Here is a 19226-nt window from a genome sequence, read left to right on the forward strand (position 1 = left end):
AAGAGAAGGACAGAGAAGAGGAGGACACCCTTACAGAGGTGGACGAGAAGCAAATTAACCCCTAAGTGTGGTATACTCCCGAAACAGTTGGAAAACTGGATATTGAACCGTTTGAAGTGGTTATTAAGAACCCCGAGATTCCAGTGAGAATTAAACAGTATCCCCTATCTAATGAGGGGAGAAAGGGACTAAAACCTGAGATCGAGAGACTATTGGGAAAGGGATTACTCGAACCCTGCATGTCCCCTTACAATACCCCGATTTTACCAGTAAAAAAATCCGATGGTAGCTATCGGTTGGTGCATGACTTAAGGGAAATCAATAAACGGACTGTCAGCCGGTTCCCGGTAGTGGCAAACCCACACACCCTGTTGAGCCAATTGGGACCCGAGAACCAATGGTATAGTGTAATAGATCTTAAGGATGCATTCTGGTCATGCCCTCTAAAGGAGGAATGTAGAGATTATTTTGCCTTTGAGTGGGAAGACCCAGACACTCATAGAAGACAGCAGTTAAGGTGGACTGTACTCCCCCAAGGGTTTACGGAATCCCCAAATTTATTTGGACTCAGCCCCGAAGAGATACTGGAATTTCCCCGTTTGAAATGTTATATGGCATGCCCTATGATATGGAATGCCCAGTCGATTACCCTACTTTAGATAAAGATAGTATTAACCCTTATATTGTTCAGCTGATGAAAAGGAGAGCGCGATTGCGAAAGAAGGGAATGGTGGTACAGAGACCACCCCTAGATATATCTATACATTCAGTGAAACCAGGTGATATGGTATTAATCAGAGCCTGGAAAGAATCCTCTCTCACTCCTAGGTGGGAGGGGCCCTTTCTTGTTTTGCTTACTACAGATACTGCAGTCCGGACTGCCGAAAGAGGGTGGTCTCATGCAAGCAAAATCAAAGGACCAATTCAGAGTTCTCACTGGGAGGCGACCAGAGACCCTGATAGCTTGAAAATTAAGTTCCAAAGAAAAGCGGATGAGTGAGACTATCTTTTGTAAAGATCCTAACTGTATATGTTATCCTTTTGTATGTTACAGGTGTAAACTCTGTAGAGAAAAGTGGTGGGATATCTTTGCCAAAGGCATAAACCCCGAGAAGTGTTGTTTCCATACAAATGAGCCCTGTCCAACAAAGGCCGAAATCGTGCATATAACCTACAGACGGACCGTGGCCAGAGTGAGGTGTGGAGTTTGGGAGGTGAAAGATAAGAGCTGAGAGAGCTATAAGTCAAGGTTGACTAAATATGACAAAGGAGGTTCCCCTGAAAAATACGACTGCTGCCGAGAAGATGATACACCTCGCTGCTCTAAGCAACAGAGTAGGCGGAGGAGAAGGCAGAGGCGTACTGCTGTGGGGATTGAGGTTGATGAACCACCTCCAGAAATGGCACATGAGCCCCCTTGACTCACAACTCCCAAACCCGATAACCTCAGGGCCACCCCGAAGTTTCTTATCTCCCCCGGGGAATAAAACCAAAAACCAAATTAAATGTCAAAAATTTGGAAATGCTTATAGAAAGGACAAAACCACACCACTTTTCTCAATCTTATATCTAGGTACGTGGATAATAAGTCTGTTACCGATGCTGGCGAAACCTGCCTGTGGGGACGAGAACCCCCATCAGCCCTATAGGTGGACCTTGACCAGAGTAGATGATTCAAACATAATAAAAGAAAACATCACGGCGGGTCCCCCGAGGTTTGAAGTAACGGTTTGTGATAAGAATCTATATGACAGATACCTGTAACAACAATTGGGGAAAACCTAACCAAAGAGCAGTCTACTGGTGCCCAAGCTCTAACCCTGGACGAGAGTATTGCAATTACCCTGGTCACTTTTATTGTGGATATTGGGGCTGTGAGACAATAACTACAGGATATTGGGCTGTTAAGAATCCCAATAAATATCTTTCTGTGCAATGGGGACCCTCGGGGTGCATTCAGCCGACGCATTCTTTAGACGGAACTGTGATAACGGCAGGAAATTGTAACCTATTACACCTAACAGTATTGAACCAGGACCAAGCTGTGTGGACAATTGGGAAAACTTGGGGGGTAAGAGTCTGGGAACATGGATTTGATAGGGGTGGCCTATTTCAAATAAGAAAAGAAACAGCCAAATTTTCTCCTCCTTCAGCGATCGGACCAAATCTAGTCATAGCAGAGGAAGATGATAGTAACAGTATTGTACATACTGTTACAATCTCTCCTAACATAAACGTCACTGGAAATAACACCCCGGGTGTGTCAACAAAAATCAAACCCTCGACTCTTGCACCCGAAGTCAGCCCATTGTGAGACATGCTTCAAGCCAGTTATCAGGTACTGAATGCCACCTACCCTAATATAACTGAGCATTGTTGGTTATGTTACAACATTCGGCCACCCTTTTATGAAGCTATTGGGGTGGACAGTAAATTTAAGAAAGCCAACGGAACAAATCCAGCTCACTGCTTGTGGAATAAGGAATCTGAACGTAAGCAAGGGATAACAATGTCCCAAGTATCGGGAAAAGGAAAGTGTATAGGAAATGTCCCAAAAGACAAACGACACCTATGTAATACAACTCGCAAATCAGAGGAAATAACAGCTGAGTGGTTAATTCCTGCAGATAATACTAAGTGGATTTGTTCCCAAACTGGGGTTATGTACAGCCCTACGGGAGGAGTGTTGTGTATATGTTAACCATACCGGGGTAGTTAGAGATACCATGGCCAAACTACGAGAGGGGTTAGAAAAACGAAAAAAAGACCGGGAAGCACAACAGAGCTCGTATGAGTCTATGTTTAATTATTCACCCTGGTTAACCACCCTATTGTCGACTATTGCAGGACCTCTTATTTTGTTAATCTTATTTTTGACTTTTGGGCCATGCATTTTCAATAGGTTAATCGCTATTGTTAAAGGGCGCTTGGAAGCTGCACACAATGCTGCTACGGAAGAAAAATGAACATATCAGGGACGGAGGAATTACTCTTATCCTCAGGCGGGCAAAAGAAGCATTGGATCGATTTAATGAACAAAATCAGGATAAAATAGAAAAGGGGGGATTGTAATGAACTGGTTAACTTTGTTCATGAAATCGCATGTGGGGGTAGAGACATTCTTCGCTTATCTAAAGCCACAGTATCCAGTTAAGTAAACAATTGCATACTGATGATTAACGGAGGTAAAAAGACGTTTTACAGAGCATGAGTGAGACTTAGGTCACCTAAAGAACAGCTGAGGAAGACTTCGGCCTTCATCCCCAGTGATCACCAGAAGGCAGATTATGACCACCTAGCAGCTGACGGCCCAGGCGCACACACGATGCAGAAGATACCAGCCGCCACGTAGACAGGAGCTAGAAACTGTATAAATAAAGGGACTCTTCCCCATTTTCGGCGCGAGCCTTTGGCGGAGCACTGTCTCCCCGGCCGCCCAGCGCTGTTTTGCTCTCTTATCGCTTGCTAATAAATTCGATCTTGTCATTTAATACAAATTGGCTCCTCCAATTTGTCACGAGCGTCTATAACAAAGGCCAGCCAGCAGAATTTGGAATGGGGCGGTGGTTGCAAAAGCAGCCCTTCGACTCAAACGAAGAACCATTGTGCAAGATTGGATGTAGGCAGTACTACGATAATCAGTTACCATAATTTTTATGTATACTAATCTGATTAATATGTAATTAGTTACACTATATAACCTGTTTGTGCTGAAGCTGTGGGACGCGCGCTAGGTGGACTTATCCCCTGCGCACCCAGCGCTGCAATGAAGAATGCCTGCTTTCTAAAACTCCAAAACGAGTCTTCGGAGAGTATTTCTTTACAGGCCGTGAATTTCAGTATCGAAGAAGGCGAAGGGGCCGCCGGCGGAGAGGCTTTAAGGGGGCGGGGGGGGGGGGGGAGCTGAGGAAGGAGGAGGGATGGCAGCGCGGGGGCTCAGCCCCGCAAAATGGCGGCCTGGCGGGCGAGGTCGGGCCCAGCCCTGACCCGCGGCCCCGGGTAGGACCGGAGGGCGGGAGGGTGAAGGGGGGCGGCGGGGCCCCGACGGCTGATGGCGGATCACGGCGGATCACGGCGCATCATGGCGGCCGCGCTCCCCCTCACAGACCGCGCGGCTCCCTCCTGTCACCGCCCGCCAGAAGGGAACCGCCGCCTCCAGCCAATAAGAGCTCACCGCAGCGCCGCGGCACCGCCCAACCCCACCGCTTCTCCACCAATAGAGACTCGCCGCAGAGCTGTGACGTTATCGGACGGCGCCGGGCGCGACATGGGTGAGGTTGGGGCGGGCGAGGTCAGGCTCGGTGAGGGCGGGAGGGCCCGGCCCGGCCCCGGCGGGTTTTCTGAGGGGAAATGTCGCGGGGAAGCGTGGGTCGAGGCCGGGAGTCTGAGGGGAACAGCCCCGGGAGGGGCGGGGGGCTGAGAGGGGTGGCGGGGTGGGCAGGAACGGGAGGGAACCCGGGGAGGAGGGTGTGGGGAAACTGGGAGCAACTGGGGAGAACGGGCCTGTGTCCCTGAAGGTCTTGGGGGGGGGGGCGGTGTGCTGCTGACCCGCTGCCTGGGAAAGCCGGGCGGCCCCTAACGAGAGGTTAAGCCCCAGCGGGGAAGAGCGTAGCCTCATCCAAAGCGGTGTCTTGCCCATCAATCGGTCGTCAGAAAGCATCAAATATTGCGGGTCAAAACCATCCTCACCACGGTTACCAGAAGCTGGCTGCTTCCTCCTCTTCATCTCTGAAATTCTCCCACTCCTAAAGGGTTTCTTTTCTTTTCGTAGCGTTCCTGAAATGCGGCGTTGACCTCCAGCCGGTTACGGCCGCCCCGGCCTTCCTTTCCCCCCACGCCTTCCACCATGGCTGCCCGCTTGGTGCGACGCTGCTGCTGGCGGCACTTCGGTGCCTTCATCGCCGCTCCTTCGGCGGTTCCGGCCTCTCTGCTGGCGCCGGCTGGGAAGGTGGCGATGGCGAGAGCTCTGCCTCAAGCATCTTTCGCTTCGTTTCATACTTCGAGCCCTTCCAGCTGGGCAGATGGATTCTCAGTCAAAGAGCAGGTGGAGGACAGTGGAAATCCAGAGCACAAAGTGATCAGGGAACTGATTGAATCAGCCACGAGTCCTCAGGAACTCTTCCAGTTGACCAAACACCATGCTCTTAACAGCAACCAAGCCTCACTAATAATTACTCGACTTTCCCGGCTCGCAGCATTAAAAAACCTGGAAACGGAGAGCATCGTGCAAGATGAGTGTTTCCAACAGGTCATCAGCATCATGGATTCCCAGGTAAGTTCCCTCCTTGCCACAGAAGAGTTTTGGGGAAAGAATACGAGGGGGAAAGTGGCCGGTGCTCCTGCGGTTGAACCAGCGTGGCCAGCTAGAGCAGGCTGCTTGTTCAGGGTTTTACTTTGCCTTTCCAAGTAAAAAATGAAGTTGAGGGGATCAGGAGGTGAATTTATCAGCTCTAGGCAGGATGCCTGATTATTTCTACCCAAAAGTGCTGCTTTTGGGCCCAGAGACAAAATGTAGCGGAGAGATCACCCTCGTTAAATGCTGCCTTACTCCTGCTCCCATGAATTTTCAGTTTTCTCAGTAAGATAAAGCTGCACCTTTGCCAGTTAGTGGCAAAGGCGCATCAGAGCCACACAGCCGGACAGCAGAGAAAGCATCGGGTAAGATGGGGCATCTGAAGGGAACCAGTGCACTGTGCTCGGCACATTGTACAGTCGAACCTTGGCAGCCCCATCAAATTCAGCATTGTCCGCTGCGGTTGGTGCTGGCCCAGCTGCCTGCTACGGAAGTAACCTGCAGCTCGTGGGCCCCATGTCGTAGGATCACAGAACGGTTTGGGTTGGAAGGAACCTTAAAGATCATCCAGTTCCAACCCCCCTGCCACGGGCAGGGACACCTTCCACTAGACCAGGTTGCTCAAAGCCCCATCCAGCCTGGCCTTGAACACTTCCAGGGATGGGGCATCCACAGCTTCTCTGCGCAACCCGTACAGTGCCTCAGCACCCTCATAGTGAAGAATTTCTTCCTCACATCCAATCTAAATCTACCCTCTTTTGGTTTAAAGCAGTTACCCCTTGTCCTGTCACTACAGACCTTGGTAAAAAGTCTGTCCCCATCTTTCTTACGTATTGAAAGGCCACAGGAAGGTCTCCCCAGAGCCTTCTCTTCTCCAGAGTGCAGAGCAGGGGGACAGAATCCCCTCCCTCGACCTGCTGGCCATGCTGCTGGTGATGCAGCCCGGGATACAGTTGGCTTTCTGGGCTGCGAGCGCATGTTGCCGGATCGTGTTCAGCTTTTCATCCACCAGCCTGTGCTGGTGCTGGGGATTGCCCTGACCTGTGAACTTGCTGTGTTGAACTTGATGAGGCTCTGGCAGAGCGTTTTGCAGATGCTTCATATTTCTCCTGATTCATAATCTCTGCTCCCTAAAACCTGTCTAAGGGTAGCAGAGAGGTGGGACTTGTCCTGAGGTTGCCTGGTTAGTTCTGTTGAGCTGCAACACTTCCATGCTGCTGTATTTGGAGTGAAAGTACTGCTCCTGCTGATCTGCATGGTCCTGTGTCGCTGTCACCACAGATCAAAGGGATGCCCATGTCCCTGGGGGCCACTCAGTGGGGAAGGGATGCTCCAGAGCTGGCAAAGCCAAGCTGACGTGCTGGATGGGCGCTATGAGAAGCAAGGCAGTGTGGCCTAAGTGTAGGAAACTGCCAAGAGGGATGTGGCTAGGGATTTTGAGATGTAAAGCAAGCAAACTCGCTGCAAACGCAATTATCCTTCTCCAGTGAGCTGTTATTGGAGCCGCAGTCGTAGATAACTGAATGTAAGAGGTCATCACGTAGATGCAAAAACGCTCTGATGCAAAGAAACTAAAATTAATCGGCTTGCAATGTCCTTGTGTCGACGAGCCAGAGATTTTGAACAGAAGATGAGGCATGGGCCAGGACAGCATTGAGGGAAGGGCTCTTAACAGACTGTGAGGTGAGTTTTGTACGTGTGAATGGGTGAAAAAGGTGAGGGATCAGCCAGGGGAGCAATCTGTTTCTCCTTGTGACTTTCTGAATAACCCAGGGCAAATTGTGAGCTCTGCTCCTTTTCCTGGTTGCATCCTGGTCTGTGATTTTTCAGATTTGAGCGGAGCACCCTGGCAGGGCTCAGGTTGTTCTTGTGCCTGAGGTGCTGAACTGTTTCTGAGCAGCACTTTAGGAATTGCTGTGTCGGTGGAAGTGCTGGAGTTTGAACAGGCGAGAGAGTTAGCGCCTTTGTTTGCCCAAACCCGTGTGGTCACTCCTGCCTGAAATTCAACATCTCACGGCACTGCCTCGCTTGCCTCCTGCACAGTCACTCTGAGAAGCAACTCCTTGTTTCTGAAATCATCTTGTAGTGTTGGGATATTCTGTCAAGCAGACGCTGTGCTCTGTACTGGCGTGGCTGGCACAGTGATGCTTTCTGAAGGGCCCATCAGAACCGATGTTGTGCTAAGGATTGGGTTTGTTTTTATAGAAATCAGGAGAGCTTTCGGACTGAAATTGCCTTTAGTGCTGTGTGGCAGCAGCAGAGCATAGCTGGGGAAGCTTGGGCTGGAAATAGAGGTGCCTGGCGTTCCCTGATGGATGCCAAAGGAGATGAAAGCTGGAGGACTGATTGCTGGTGGAAAACCACGAGCTCTGCGTCGTGTCAGGGCTGCTGGTGGGAACGTAGCCGGTGGTGGCCAAGCAGAGAAGTTCAGTGGGCAGAGTGGGACTGGGCAAGTCCTGGTGCTCTCAGCAGCTGGTGGGATTCATGCCCAGCCTCCTTTTGGAGATGCTGGAGAGAAATCAGAGCTTTTAGCATAAGTTTCATCTGACCTGAGGTGAGTTGGAGTTCCCTGGCATTCCCCCCGAGACCCTCAAGTTTCTGCCCCTGAATTATCAGTCTTCCCCACTGCTTTTTGTTTTACCAGCCACCCATGTCATATCCCAGCCACACCACAGAGAAGCTCAAGTGCCTCCAGAGAAGGGTAAAGTCTACTTAAATATTTCACCCAGCTGGTAGCCAGTTTGCATAGCATCCTTCTCTGAGGCAGAGAGAGGTCACCGCCTGTACGGCAGCTCTGTAAGCGATGTGCGGTTACCTCTCGAGGCTCAGCCGTGCCACTGGGATTGGTGCATGCTTCGGCTTGTGGTACAGGTGTTGAGGTTCCTCTTCCTCACCAGGGTGCTGGGTCACTCCAGGCTGTATCTGACTGTGCAGGCTACACCTGTGAGGAGGAGCAGGTGTCTCGTGTTGTGGTGGGGGACAGCTGGATGTCCTCGGACCGAGGAGGGCTCCCTTGCCTCCTCCTCAATGCTGTGCAGCTCTTTCTGGAGAGACAGAGCATTGCCTGGCGTTTGGCGTGACTGGCAACTGAATGCTCTCGTGCTGTTTCTCATCAACACCTCTCCCTTATTCCTCTTTGCTGCTAGATTTCTCACGTGTGGAATAACACCTTGTTGAACCTCCTGAAGAGCCTCTACTCCCTGGGAGTGGACAGCAACAGGAGGGAGATGCAGTCGGTGGAGCAGGAGGTGCTATGGCGGCTGCGGCGCCTCACCTTCAGGCAGATCGCCTCCCTGGCAGAGTTCTTCGCAGTCAAGCAGGTGAAGGAGAGCAGGCTGCTGAACGAAGTCATCAAGAAGCTGGAGCTGCGTTGGACGGAGCTTGAGGGCACTCGGACTGTAGTGGCGCTGATGAGCAAGGTCGGGCACATCTCCCCGGCTCTGATGGACCGGCTGGAGGACAAGGTATGGGCTTGGGCTCTCCCTTCTGCCTCCGTTCCCTTCAGACGGGCCACCTCCCGCAGGTGACAACAGCGGGAGGGAGAGCCCTGTCCCCTTCAACCCTATATGGGAACACTAATTCCACACAGGCTGCGCTCGCTGCTTCAGAGTGCTTTGGCGTGTGCTTACGGGTTGCTGTTTAAGCAGCTTCCCGTGCATGGGTGCTTCTAAGAGGGGTTTCCATCCGAGGAGCCATGTAGATGGGGGAGCTTGCACTCGCCAGCCCCTTCACAATGCATACTGGTGCAAGTGGGTGACTCGCACTGGTTTGCACTGCTGGAAGTGGGCTGAGCTGATGTGTTTTACTTTGCAGCTGCAGCAGGTTAGCAGAGAACGGGCTTGGATTTCCTTAGCTCAGCTGGCAAGCGGTAACTTACAGAGCCAGCATAACACAGCTGCCAAAAACATGGTCCTTTGCTTCTCTGCGCAAGCTAAGCTGTGAGGAGAGCTGGAACAAGGAGTGACCATACTGTCCTCGCCTTCTGGCTGCCTCTGGGCACCCATTGTCTCCAAAGGGGGCAGGTCTGTCCCCTCTGGTGCTCAGTGGGTCCCTGTTTCTGTTGCTTGCAGGAGCAGGGAGATGTCCTTTGGGTCAGAGCCACTGCAGGAGCCCTGACTGCAGCTGTGTCAAATTCAGTCCTCGTCCAACCCGTGCTGGGGACTGGCCAAACAGCTGCCACAGCAATGGCTGTAGCTCATGAGCCCCACTGTCCGTCTCGACCCTGGGGATAAATAAATGCTACAGACACTGGTGTGTGACGAGGCAGAATGCTATAGCTGGATCTGACGGGGTTGTCAGCTTATGCAGAGCCTGAACTAACGATGTTGGGTAGCATCCTGCAAATGAAATGGAAATTAGAGTGGAAAACAGGGCTCTGATCCAGCAGCAGGTGCCTTTCCTCTGTCGGTGTTTGCCCAACAGCGTGTTACAGTGGCTGGGCACAAAACGGAGTGGACGCTGAGGTCCTGCTGGCTGGGGGAGGTAGAACCAGCAGCGGGAAGGTCCTGGCTGAGCCCTGCTGAGAGGATGAGGGTCTGCTTCCCCTCGCCCTCCCTCCGCTTGAGCCGTTACGCTCACTCCCAGCCCCTTAGCCTCACCATGTGCTAAACACTCACTAGTTCCAATCCCCGTCACCCTCGGAGAGGCTCAGCCAGTAGCGATGGCACATCCCACTCCATATAAAGGCTGTATCTGCACCTTGCTTAGTGCTTTCCCTTTACATCCCTGCTCAAAACATTTCTTGGCAGGCTCTGGAGCTTGCTGAACAGTTTAACCCCAATGACATCCGGAAAATAAGTCTGGCTCTAGCCTACCAGAACCGGCGCTGTGTGCCTCTGCTCCGAGCCTTGTCCTACCACCTGATCCAGAAGCACTCTGAGCTCAGCCTCAACGTCCTGCTGGACCTGATTTTTGCCTATGGTAAGCGGCTCGGTTGTATTAGCACCTGCTGGACATTACGTGTGGTAGAGTCCAGCTGATTTTGGGCACTCGAGCGGGGATTTGATAGTGTTGCTACCACGGCATTGAGGCCAGATGACGGAGAAAGGCTGGCAGGGTACGTTAGGCTGGACCTAGCGTACCAGCCAGTGCAGCTGGGTAGTTTCCAGCTCCGAGCACAGGCGGAGTGGATGCAGGTATTCCCTTTTCCTTCCAATGCATGGGAAGAAGGGGACTTGTGATGAGAGAGCGCTTTGGAAGGGCTGTCGGGGTGCCAGGGAGCCCCTCTGCCCTGCAGCATAGGCAGCTAGTGAGCCAGGATGCCCCAAATGGCCCCAAATCCTCTCTCGCCTCCTCCCGTGGCCATGGGTTTCTCAGGGAGCCCCTGCCTCTGTTTCTTCGCTTGCAAAACACAGCCCTCAGTAAAAGGAGGGCTGAGCAGGAGCCCTGGGGAGAGCTGGACTGTTTACGTGGGGACAGTGGCACTAAGGTAGCTGATGTCTTGTCACTAGGACATCTTGGGTGGAAAGTTAGTTATCATTTGAGAAGCGCTGGGTGCTGAATTCGTACTCTTCAGCAGGTGAGGTGCTGCAAGTACTTCTACAAGCGCTGGCAGATGCCCAGGGCGGTGACAGCCACCTTGGTGGTGTTCCTGGCCAGAGGGTAGACCAGAGCCACCAGATACTTGATGGTGACAGAACCTGGTGCCAAACAGCTCTATTAACAGCAGGGTAGCACTAATTGGTAATCTGGTTTATGATCCTGAGTGTCTTGGTTCTCTGGCTCCTCCTTCCATGCAATGTTACATGGTCTTGTTCTCCTCTTACTCTTGGTAGCCAGTGGAAAGCCCAGACAAGCAGGGATAAAGGAAGCCAGGAGACCCAAGGAGGAGTTCCTTCAGTTGATTGTCCAGCTTCTGGTGGTGGGAACAGCTCTTCTGACAGCAGCTGGGGCCAGGATGGTCTTTGTAGGTTAGCTATACTCTCAAGATAAAGAAATAACCCCAGTAGACCTGGCCTTGGAGGGAGCTCATGCTTCTGTCATTGATGTTACCGGCTTACTTATTATGAAGTTGATTAATCTGGAACAAGTTTCAAGGAGAGTGGTGGACGCTCCATGTCACAGCCTGCAAATCTGTGCTGGGCACCTTTCTCAGAGGCAGGGCTGGAGGTGCTTCAGCTCAGGAAGGGCAGCTGGACAGTATATATGGGCCTGGGTCATATGCAGAGATCAGAGCAGGTAATCCAGCAGTCCCCCAGCCTTATAACCTACAAAGTGGACAACTACAACGGCTGGACATGGTTTGGGAGCGAGACTGGCTTTTGCAGGCTCCAGCAGCGCTGTAGCTGCTGCGGCGGGGATGCTCTTGGCTGGGACGCTAGCAAGCAGCGCTGACATTTCTCTTCAGTGCTTGTAGCTGCCCTGTTGTTGCATCAGGATGGTTTGTACTTGTTGTTGCTACTGCAGCCAGTCTCGGACCCTGCCTGTGCTCCTCTCATGGGGACTGTCCCCTCCTGGCTGGTCTGCACTGACCTCCGGAGCTTGGTGCTGCAGGTTGCTGATCATTGCTGGCTTGTTCCTCAGCCGGCTTGAGATTCCTGGTAGCCTGGGTGAGTTCAGGGCTCTTCTGGCCAGACCAGGATCTGTAGATGGAGTCACTGGGGCGAAAATCTGTTACCAGCACTAGGTGGAGGCTGGAGCCATGAGTTGGCACTGGGATTGAGAGCTGGTGGGTGCAGCAGGACTCAGCAGAGACTTGGTCTGACCAGAAAGGATGAGGCCAAGGCAACTGGGGGAGACAATACTGGTCTCCAAGCCTCCTCTGCTCCTAATGAACAGCTCTGTGCTTTCCCTTGTGCCGTCACCACCCATCCAGGCACAGCTCCCGTACCAGCTCCTTGTAAGTGCCTGCCACTTTCTCTTTGCTCCTTTAAGGAAAACTGAATTTCCACCAGCCCCAGGTCTTCCAGAAGATAGCCACTGACCTGCACGCCCACGTTTCCACGATGACGCCCGTCGAGGCGACGCGCTGCATCAGATCCTTCGCCCTCCTCAAGTGGCTCAACCTGCCGCTGTTTGAGGCCATTGCACAGGTGAGGAGGGGGCTTGGGAGGGCAGGGAAGTCCCCACTGGCACCAGTACGACTGTGATCCACCCCGGTTCTTGGGAGATGGGAGCAGTTTCCCCACCACTACCTCTCCAGAGATGCTCTCTGGGATGTTGTCACTGTTTTCCCTACCCAGCTGGCGGCTGTAATCGAGTCTGACAGGACTTGCTGTTCATCTTCTGCTAAAGTCAGCACTGGGAATCCGTGCTGAGCTGGAGCTGGTCTCGGCTCTGTCTGAGCCTCCAGTCCCGAGTGCCAGCACTGCTTCTCTCCCCAGGCGCCTTCCCAGCTCTGCCCCAGTTTATGCTCCTGCACTTTTGCATCTGTACCGGAATATTAGAGAGCTCTGCTTCCACTCACAGCTTTCCCTTGTGCCAAGATAAAATCCCAGGGAAGCACTGAAAGACCTTTTGCTCACGTTTTCCCATCCTGCCACAGGGCTGGATGTGTCCTTGGCTGACACTTTCAATCTTTTCCTGTCCATACTCATGTAGGACAGACCTAAACCTCTGGTTTTTCCCCCTGTATCTTCCAGTATGCCCTGGACAACACCAAGCAGCTGTCAGTCACCCATCTGTGCAGCATCATCCTGTCTTTTGCTCACCTGAACTTCCAGCCCAGTGGAATCGAGGACTTCTTCAACGTGGTAACCTTCCTCCTTTCCCCCTCTTCATCAACCTTCCTCCCTCCCTAGTCAGCGGGAAGGCTGCAGATCACCTTCTAGCACATCTGTGTGTGAAAGTGCGTGTTGGATGGCTCGAGCCAGTTTTAAACGGTGTGAGAAATGGGAAGGGGGAACCCAGAGCTCAGGCCAGGCTTAAAAACCCGCACTGGGCTCCCCTGGCTGCGTGCCGGGCAATAGCTGAACCAGTTAGTCCATGACTGGCTCAAGTCCCCGCAGGCTCGCTTTTCTAGCAGACGCAAGCAGTGTGTGTGTGTTCACTGCCCTCCTGAACTCCAATTGCTGTAATTAACTCTTTATAACGAGGCCATAGGTGTTGATGGTCACACGCCCGTTCCTGGCAGAGCTGTGTGGCTCTCCCAGCTGAGCCAAGCCCTCGGTCTGGTAGCGCTGAGGCTGCTCCCCCAGCTCTGGGGAGCTGTCGAGAAGGATAGAGGCTGCTACAGGCAGACGTGCTCGCTGTCTACCTGCGTGGGGGGGGGAAGGTTGACGCATCCCAGGGTGAGGAGATGTGATGGGCTGGAACGGCCGAGCGGAGGGGGAGCCTCCTGCGTGGTTTGGCAGGAGGCGAGCGTGGGGCAGGCGCTGTCCTTGGCATCCTCCTGCCTTCCCTGGCTCGTGGAGGCAGCCGGGCTGGCCTCTGAAGCGGAGGAGGAAGTCACCTTGACCTCCTTGGGGACAGATTTATGCTGACGATTTCCAGAGAGGAGCTGCGTTATCGCTGAGTAAGCGGGCGTTCGCCGAGCACCCGGCAGAGGGAGTGTGGCCTGCGCAGTCCTACCTGCGACACGCAGCCGAGAAGGAAGAGGACCCACGTATGGGTGTTTCTAATCGGCAGCACCCCGTGTCCCACCGCAGGGCAGCCTGTCCCCCGTGGCCAAGCCAACCTGGGGAGCAGGGGGGTCTCCCTGGGACAGCGAGGAGGGCGAGGTGTGGAAGTAGCATCCAGGGCTCTGGACTCCCCCTGCCAGCATTAATCGTGGTCACCGTGAAGGGGGATTTTGTAGCAAGTGCAAACTACTCATTTTTGAGGTGTTGCAGAAAAGTTCTCCAGGTTTAACAGGAGAAGCCCCTGCAGGGTGCAGAGCTCCCGGCTCTTGCTGTGATTCCTGGACAGACATCCTGACACCACCAATACAACCTCAGACCCCTCCAGCTCTGTTTACCGCAGGTTTTAGCTGCAGATCCTGAAGGGGTTATCACCTCCAGCCCTGCCTTTTCTGAATGCTGCCCTTGTGGCAGGGCTGGCTGCAGTGGTGCGTTACCCCTGGCTGCTGCGCTTTGCTGCTGGGCTTTTTGATGAGCCTCCCTGGCAACGACGCAGCATCCCGGGCCAGCGAACTGCAGCTCACGAGCTGCAGGGTCACATTACAGCAATCTTAAAATCTCCCCTCTGCAAATAACGCAGGGGAGAAGCACTGCTGTAGAGGAGACAGTGCACATCGGGTGCACCGTAACACCTCGGGGGTTTGTCAAGCTGCCAGACCTGTGTGTTGACTGCAAGATCGAAGCATCAGCAGCACTGACCTGAGCTGTTTGGTTTCCCTCTCTGCAGGTCCACGAGTTGCTCCAGGACCAGCTGGACAGCCTGGAGCCTCGCTTGCTGACGGACCTGGTGTGGTCGCTCTGCGTGCTGCAGCAGGCCAAGGCTCCCTACCTGCAGCGAGTGCTGGCACCTGACTTCCACGCTCAGATCCGAGGTGAGGTGGGCATCTCTGCTGGTGGGACGGGGACCGAGAACCTCAGATGTGGGGCAGGGAGCCGCGATACTGAGCCTGGTCCGTCTAAATGATGCATTGTCCTCAACCTTGTCGTGGAAATCGCGTGCCCCAAGGCACAGCTTGCTGCTCTGCTCTGGCAAGCCCACTTGGCTTCCCCCAAGACCTCGAGAAGAGACGGTTTGGTATTTTCTAACAAAATGGTGACTTCTGGGGAGGTGCAGCCTCATCAAATTCAGTCCCTCTCTCCTCTGTGGCGGGAACTGGCCAGCCAGCTGCCCCAGCAACTTCTGTCGTCTGTGGGACCCTGGGGTTAAAATCACACTGCGGACACTGGGCTCTGACGGGGCTGTCCCTGCTGAACAAGGGCCCTGTTTGGCTCGGCCAGCTCATGGTGGCTTCCTGCGAGCACCCAGCAGCTGGAGCAAAGCCAGGAACCCCGGCATTTGGTGATCTGTATCTCCATGCCAGCAAGCAGGGACCCATAGCGGGGGGATCAGAACCAGGAATCCCAGTCAGACAGGCTAGGCAGGCCACCGGATGAAGAGCCAGACCCTGCTGTGGGCCGGGGCTTTGGGCCATGTCTCTAGCTCTGCTTCTCTCCTCCTGCCAGGCGACCAGTCCTTCAAGGCCCAGAATTTACAGCTAAGGCTCATCAACATCAACGCTGCTGCCAGGCTGGAAAGCCCCAGCTACCAGGGGCCATTCCTGCCAGCGGAGATGCTGAGCGCCACGCAGCCGGTGGGGGGAGAAGGTCACCCTGCTGCAGAGCAGCCTGCGGGAGGCATTGGCGGGGGTGCTGGGGAGCCAGGACAACGGGCGCTTCAACGTACCCACCATCTATGGCTGGCAGATCGGTGAGTGCGTCCTCTCCCCGCCTCCGTGGGCAGCAGCGGGACCCCATCGGGCTCTGCTTGGTGGAGGGAATTGAACTCGAGGGCTTGGGTACAGCTACCAGGCTTTATCTCCCCCCTCATTCTTCAGCCTCACGCCCCTCCGCCTGCTCATCGCAGCTGCCCTGTCTTGTTCCCATCTCCTCCCGCAACTTGACTCTGAAGGCAGAGCAGAAACCGCAGCCCAGGGCATGGTTGTGGGTAGCAGAAGCGGGAGGAAAGCCCTTCTGCAGCCAAGCAGCACAAAGGCCGGTGAAAGGCTTCTGGCTCTGCCCTCCCTTCCCCTGCCGCGCCCCTGGCTCCCGCAGCCCACCCCAGGCTCCCCCAGCTCCCTGCTCTCCTGCAGCCCTGTCAAATTCGGTCCCTGCCTCCTCCGTGGCGGGGACCGGCCAACCGGCTGCCACAGCAACTTCTGTGGTCTGTTGGCCCCACGTCCCCTTCCCGTGGGACACGGGGGGATAAAATCACGCCACGGACACATCTTCTGCCCGAGGAGATGCTTGGTAAGCAGACGCTGCCGTTCGGCGGTGTAAGGACGGTGCTGTACCCTGACGTGCAAAGCTGCTCCACGGCTTCAGCAAGGATGGGTTTTTTGGGAAGGGAGCGGCAGGATTTCGCGTGCTTTGCATCACCAGCCTCAGCGGAGACGGTGTGAGCGGCATCCAGGTGGGTGTCAGGAATCCTCGTGTTCCCTCCTCTCCGTGCAGATGCTGAGATGGTGGTGAACAGTGAAAATAAACCTCTCCCCTTGAAGGACTTTGCTGCTCCCCATCTGCTCCACTCGGAAGGGACAAAGCCGCTGCCGCCGGGAGCCAGGAGGTGGGTCTGGGCTCAGCTGTGCCCTGCTGTCCAGGCAGGAGCTCGCCGGGAGAGGAGCGGGAAGGCTCTGCCTTCGTGGTGCTGAGGATCCGTGGGCTCCACACCTCCCGGTCACCGCAGCCGGCGACTCACGGCAGCACCGCAGGGGCTGCCAGTGTGCCAAGGGTGCCGTGCCCAGCTGCGTCCCCCCTTGTTTGGGAGCAGGAGGGGGTGGGCACAGGACAGAAATTGGGGTAGGACTGTGCCAGCCCCACTGGGATAACATTTTAGAGCCGGGAGCTGCTCTGGCCAGCCACCTGGTGGAGGCACAGCAGGGGAGGGGGCTGGACACTGGTCGTGGCAGTGGTTTTCTCTCCGAAGAGAGCCTCTGCCAGGTGTGTCTGCCACAGAGGCTGGCTGTCTGCAGGGCCCTGGGGACAAAGCTGCCTCCTTCCTGCCTGGAAAAGGCCAGCATCGCCCCACTCAGCCTGCTGCCAGGCCTGGGCTGTGGATAAATTGCACTTGAGAGCTGCTGCCCTGGGTCTTCTCGGATGGCTCAGAGGCAGGATAATGGCTCCAGCAGGACAATTCTATGTCCGGCTGGCGCGGGGCGATCGGCAGAGCTGGAGCAGGCCTTTCTGCCGCAGCTCGGTTCGGGATCCGGGTGCTGCTGCCAGCTCCGCTTGGGCTGCACGTTCTCAACCTCGCGTCTCATGACCTCCTGTTCCTCCATACATCTCCCAGGGTCGCCTTCCTCCGGTGGGAGTTCCCCAACTTCAGCAACAGAAGCAAGGACCTGCTGGGCCGCTACGTCATGGCCCGGCGCCACATCCAGGCGGCCGGCTTCCTCGTGGTGGACGTGAGTAGCTGCAGGGAAGAGAGGGGTCTCTTAATTCCATGGAGATGGAGGAGCAGACCCCTTCCTGAGGGGGGGCAGGGGGGTCTACCAGCTTCCTTCTCGCTCCCCTCACCTTCTTCCTGATGGCTCTGGATCCTGTACAACAGGGCAGAGTCCCAGGTCAAGCCCTGAGCGCTCCTTGGTGCCCACAGCCCTGTGCGGGGCAGCTCGGCAGGTCGCCTGCCTGCCTGCGCTGGGATTAGCCGCCGTGATCCTCTCCTGGCCACCTGTTAGGTGGCCTGAAGGTGCCAGGCAGGGGGGGGGAATCGGTAATCGAGGAGGACGGCAGACAAGGTCTTAGGGTGCTGATCCCCTGCGCCAGAGCCCTGTGCTCCAGCGGGGTCATGTATTATTTAGCTTCCCGGAGGTAATTATAGCTCTCCTGGCAGGCAGCGAGCCCTGCCCTCCCGCGGGCTGCTCTGGGGGAGGAGGGTTGGTGGCTCGGTGCGCTGCCTTTGCAGGCGGGAGACCTCCCTCTGCCCCTGCCCTGCGGAGCCCGGGCTCAGCCCCATCCTGCCCGAGCCACGTACTCTCGGCACGGCTCCTTTGGGGCTGGAGGGCCACATGTCACCCCAGAGCAGCGTCATTGTCACCCCACGGTGGTCTCCCTAGCTTGTCCCCACGAAGCACCCTGAGCTTCAGCCTTTCCCCAGCGTCCTCCCCCCAGCTCTCTGCGCCTGCTGCCGCGCTATTTTGAGGCTGATGCGAAGCGAGGTTTGAGGTTCACCGGCGCTGTTTTTCCCAGCCGCTTGCGTAATCCCCCCCCTGCAGCCCCCGCGCTGGCTGGCTGGCTGGGGAGGCTCGGAGGGGGGAGACAAGAGGAGGAGGAGGAGGGAAGTGCTGCTTCCCGCAGCTTCAGCCGTGCCTCTCGGCTGCTAAATATAGAGGCAGGGGTGGGTGGTGGGATCCCCCCAGACAAGGCTGCTCCCTCGTACAGGCTGGCGGAGGTGCTGCCGAGGAACGGCGTCCCGGCTTCGGTGTTCTAACGTAGCTGGAGCTGTCAGCCGCCGGCCAGAAAGAAGGTGCCGGGCTCTTGAACCTCTTCCCCGGCCTGCCTGTCCTCCTCCTGCCTGCAAATTCGCTCCAAATAAACATTTCATCTGCCTTTTGCCAGGCTGGGGGCTGCTGGGAGAGGCACGGGGAGGGAGGAATGGGGGTGTGCCAAGGGCAGGACCATGAAGCCCTGCACGTCCTCTGCATCTCACATGAAAAACTAAGCAGGTTTTGGTGCTTAGCAAGGTCCCTGAGCCTCTCGTGGCAGAGGTGCTGCCCTGAATCCTCCTCTACCACGAGGAAAGGTGGGGTGCCGGGGGCCGCTGCTCGGCCCGTACCGCTCCCAGTGCTTTGTGCCATCCCGGCTGCTCACAGAAGCCCGTTGTTCAGTGGTGGTGACGCGGGCAATTTGGGGACAGTCCTGAATTGTCTGCATTTTGGTCCCCTGGGTGCCAATTCCACCGTCAGGCGGGAGCGGAGGGTACCCTTCGCCCATCCCCACAGCCTCGTCAAAATTCGGTGCCCGCCTCTGCCGTGGTGGGGACCGGCCCAGGGCTGCCACGGTGATCTCTCTGCTCCACGTCCCTGCCGTGGGGACATCGGGGGATCAAATAGGTTACGGACACTCCTCCGGCGGCCCAAACACAGGACCCTGTTGTGCACCTCGGGGCTCTGATGGCATCTCCTCTTCCCCCCCGCTGCAGGTTCCCCACTACGAGTTCCTGGAGCTGAAGCTGGAGCGGCAGCGGACAGGCCTACCTCAGAGACAAGCTCAACAAGGTCATGGCCAAAGAGATGGCGAGCTAACCGCGCCGCTCTGCCCGGCCTCTCCGGCAACGCTTGTCTGTGTTAAAAACGTGTTGAAATAAACCCACGCTGTACAGTGCCGTGGTTTGGGGCGGCGGG

General features: G+C 55.5%; 1 protein-coding gene and 5 non-coding genes across 6 annotated transcripts; all 6 read left to right on the forward strand.

Moving 5' to 3' along the window:
- Window positions 1-4475: 4475 nt before the first annotated feature.
- TBRG4 (transforming growth factor beta regulator 4) lies at window positions 4476-19211 on the forward strand. Its single transcript, XM_052809043.1, is given in 12 exon segments — window positions 4476-5272; window positions 8440-8757; window positions 10042-10213; window positions 12167-12324; window positions 12874-12984; window positions 14576-14720; window positions 15352-15481; window positions 15483-15595; window positions 16339-16450; window positions 17174-17288; window positions 19025-19072; window positions 19074-19211. Coding segments are annotated over 12 exon segments (1902 nt in total). The 5' UTR covers window positions 4476-4846; the 3' UTR covers window positions 19128-19211.
- LOC128152255 (small nucleolar RNA SNORA5) lies at window positions 5722-5846 on the forward strand. The gene has a single exon (XR_008238570.1). It is a non-coding gene; the product is annotated as a small nucleolar RNA SNORA5 (small nucleolar RNA).
- Window positions 9411-9544, forward strand: LOC128152309 (small nucleolar RNA SNORA5). The gene has a single exon (XR_008238611.1). It is a non-coding gene; the product is annotated as a small nucleolar RNA SNORA5 (small nucleolar RNA).
- LOC128152247 (small nucleolar RNA SNORA5) lies at window positions 14958-15074 on the forward strand. The gene has a single exon (XR_008238566.1). It is a non-coding gene; the product is annotated as a small nucleolar RNA SNORA5 (small nucleolar RNA).
- On the forward strand, window positions 15973-16112 carry LOC128152314 (small nucleolar RNA SNORA5). The gene has a single exon (XR_008238612.1). It is a non-coding gene; the product is annotated as a small nucleolar RNA SNORA5 (small nucleolar RNA).
- LOC128152253 (small nucleolar RNA SNORA5) lies at window positions 18820-18948 on the forward strand. The gene has a single exon (XR_008238569.1). It is a non-coding gene; the product is annotated as a small nucleolar RNA SNORA5 (small nucleolar RNA).
- Window positions 19212-19226: the final 15 nt, after the last annotated feature.

Source organism: Harpia harpyja, chromosome 1 (assembly GCF_026419915.1).
Source record: "Harpia harpyja isolate bHarHar1 chromosome 1, bHarHar1 primary haplotype, whole genome shotgun sequence".
In the NCBI taxonomy this organism is placed as follows: Eukaryota; Metazoa; Chordata; class Aves; order Accipitriformes; family Accipitridae; genus Harpia; species Harpia harpyja.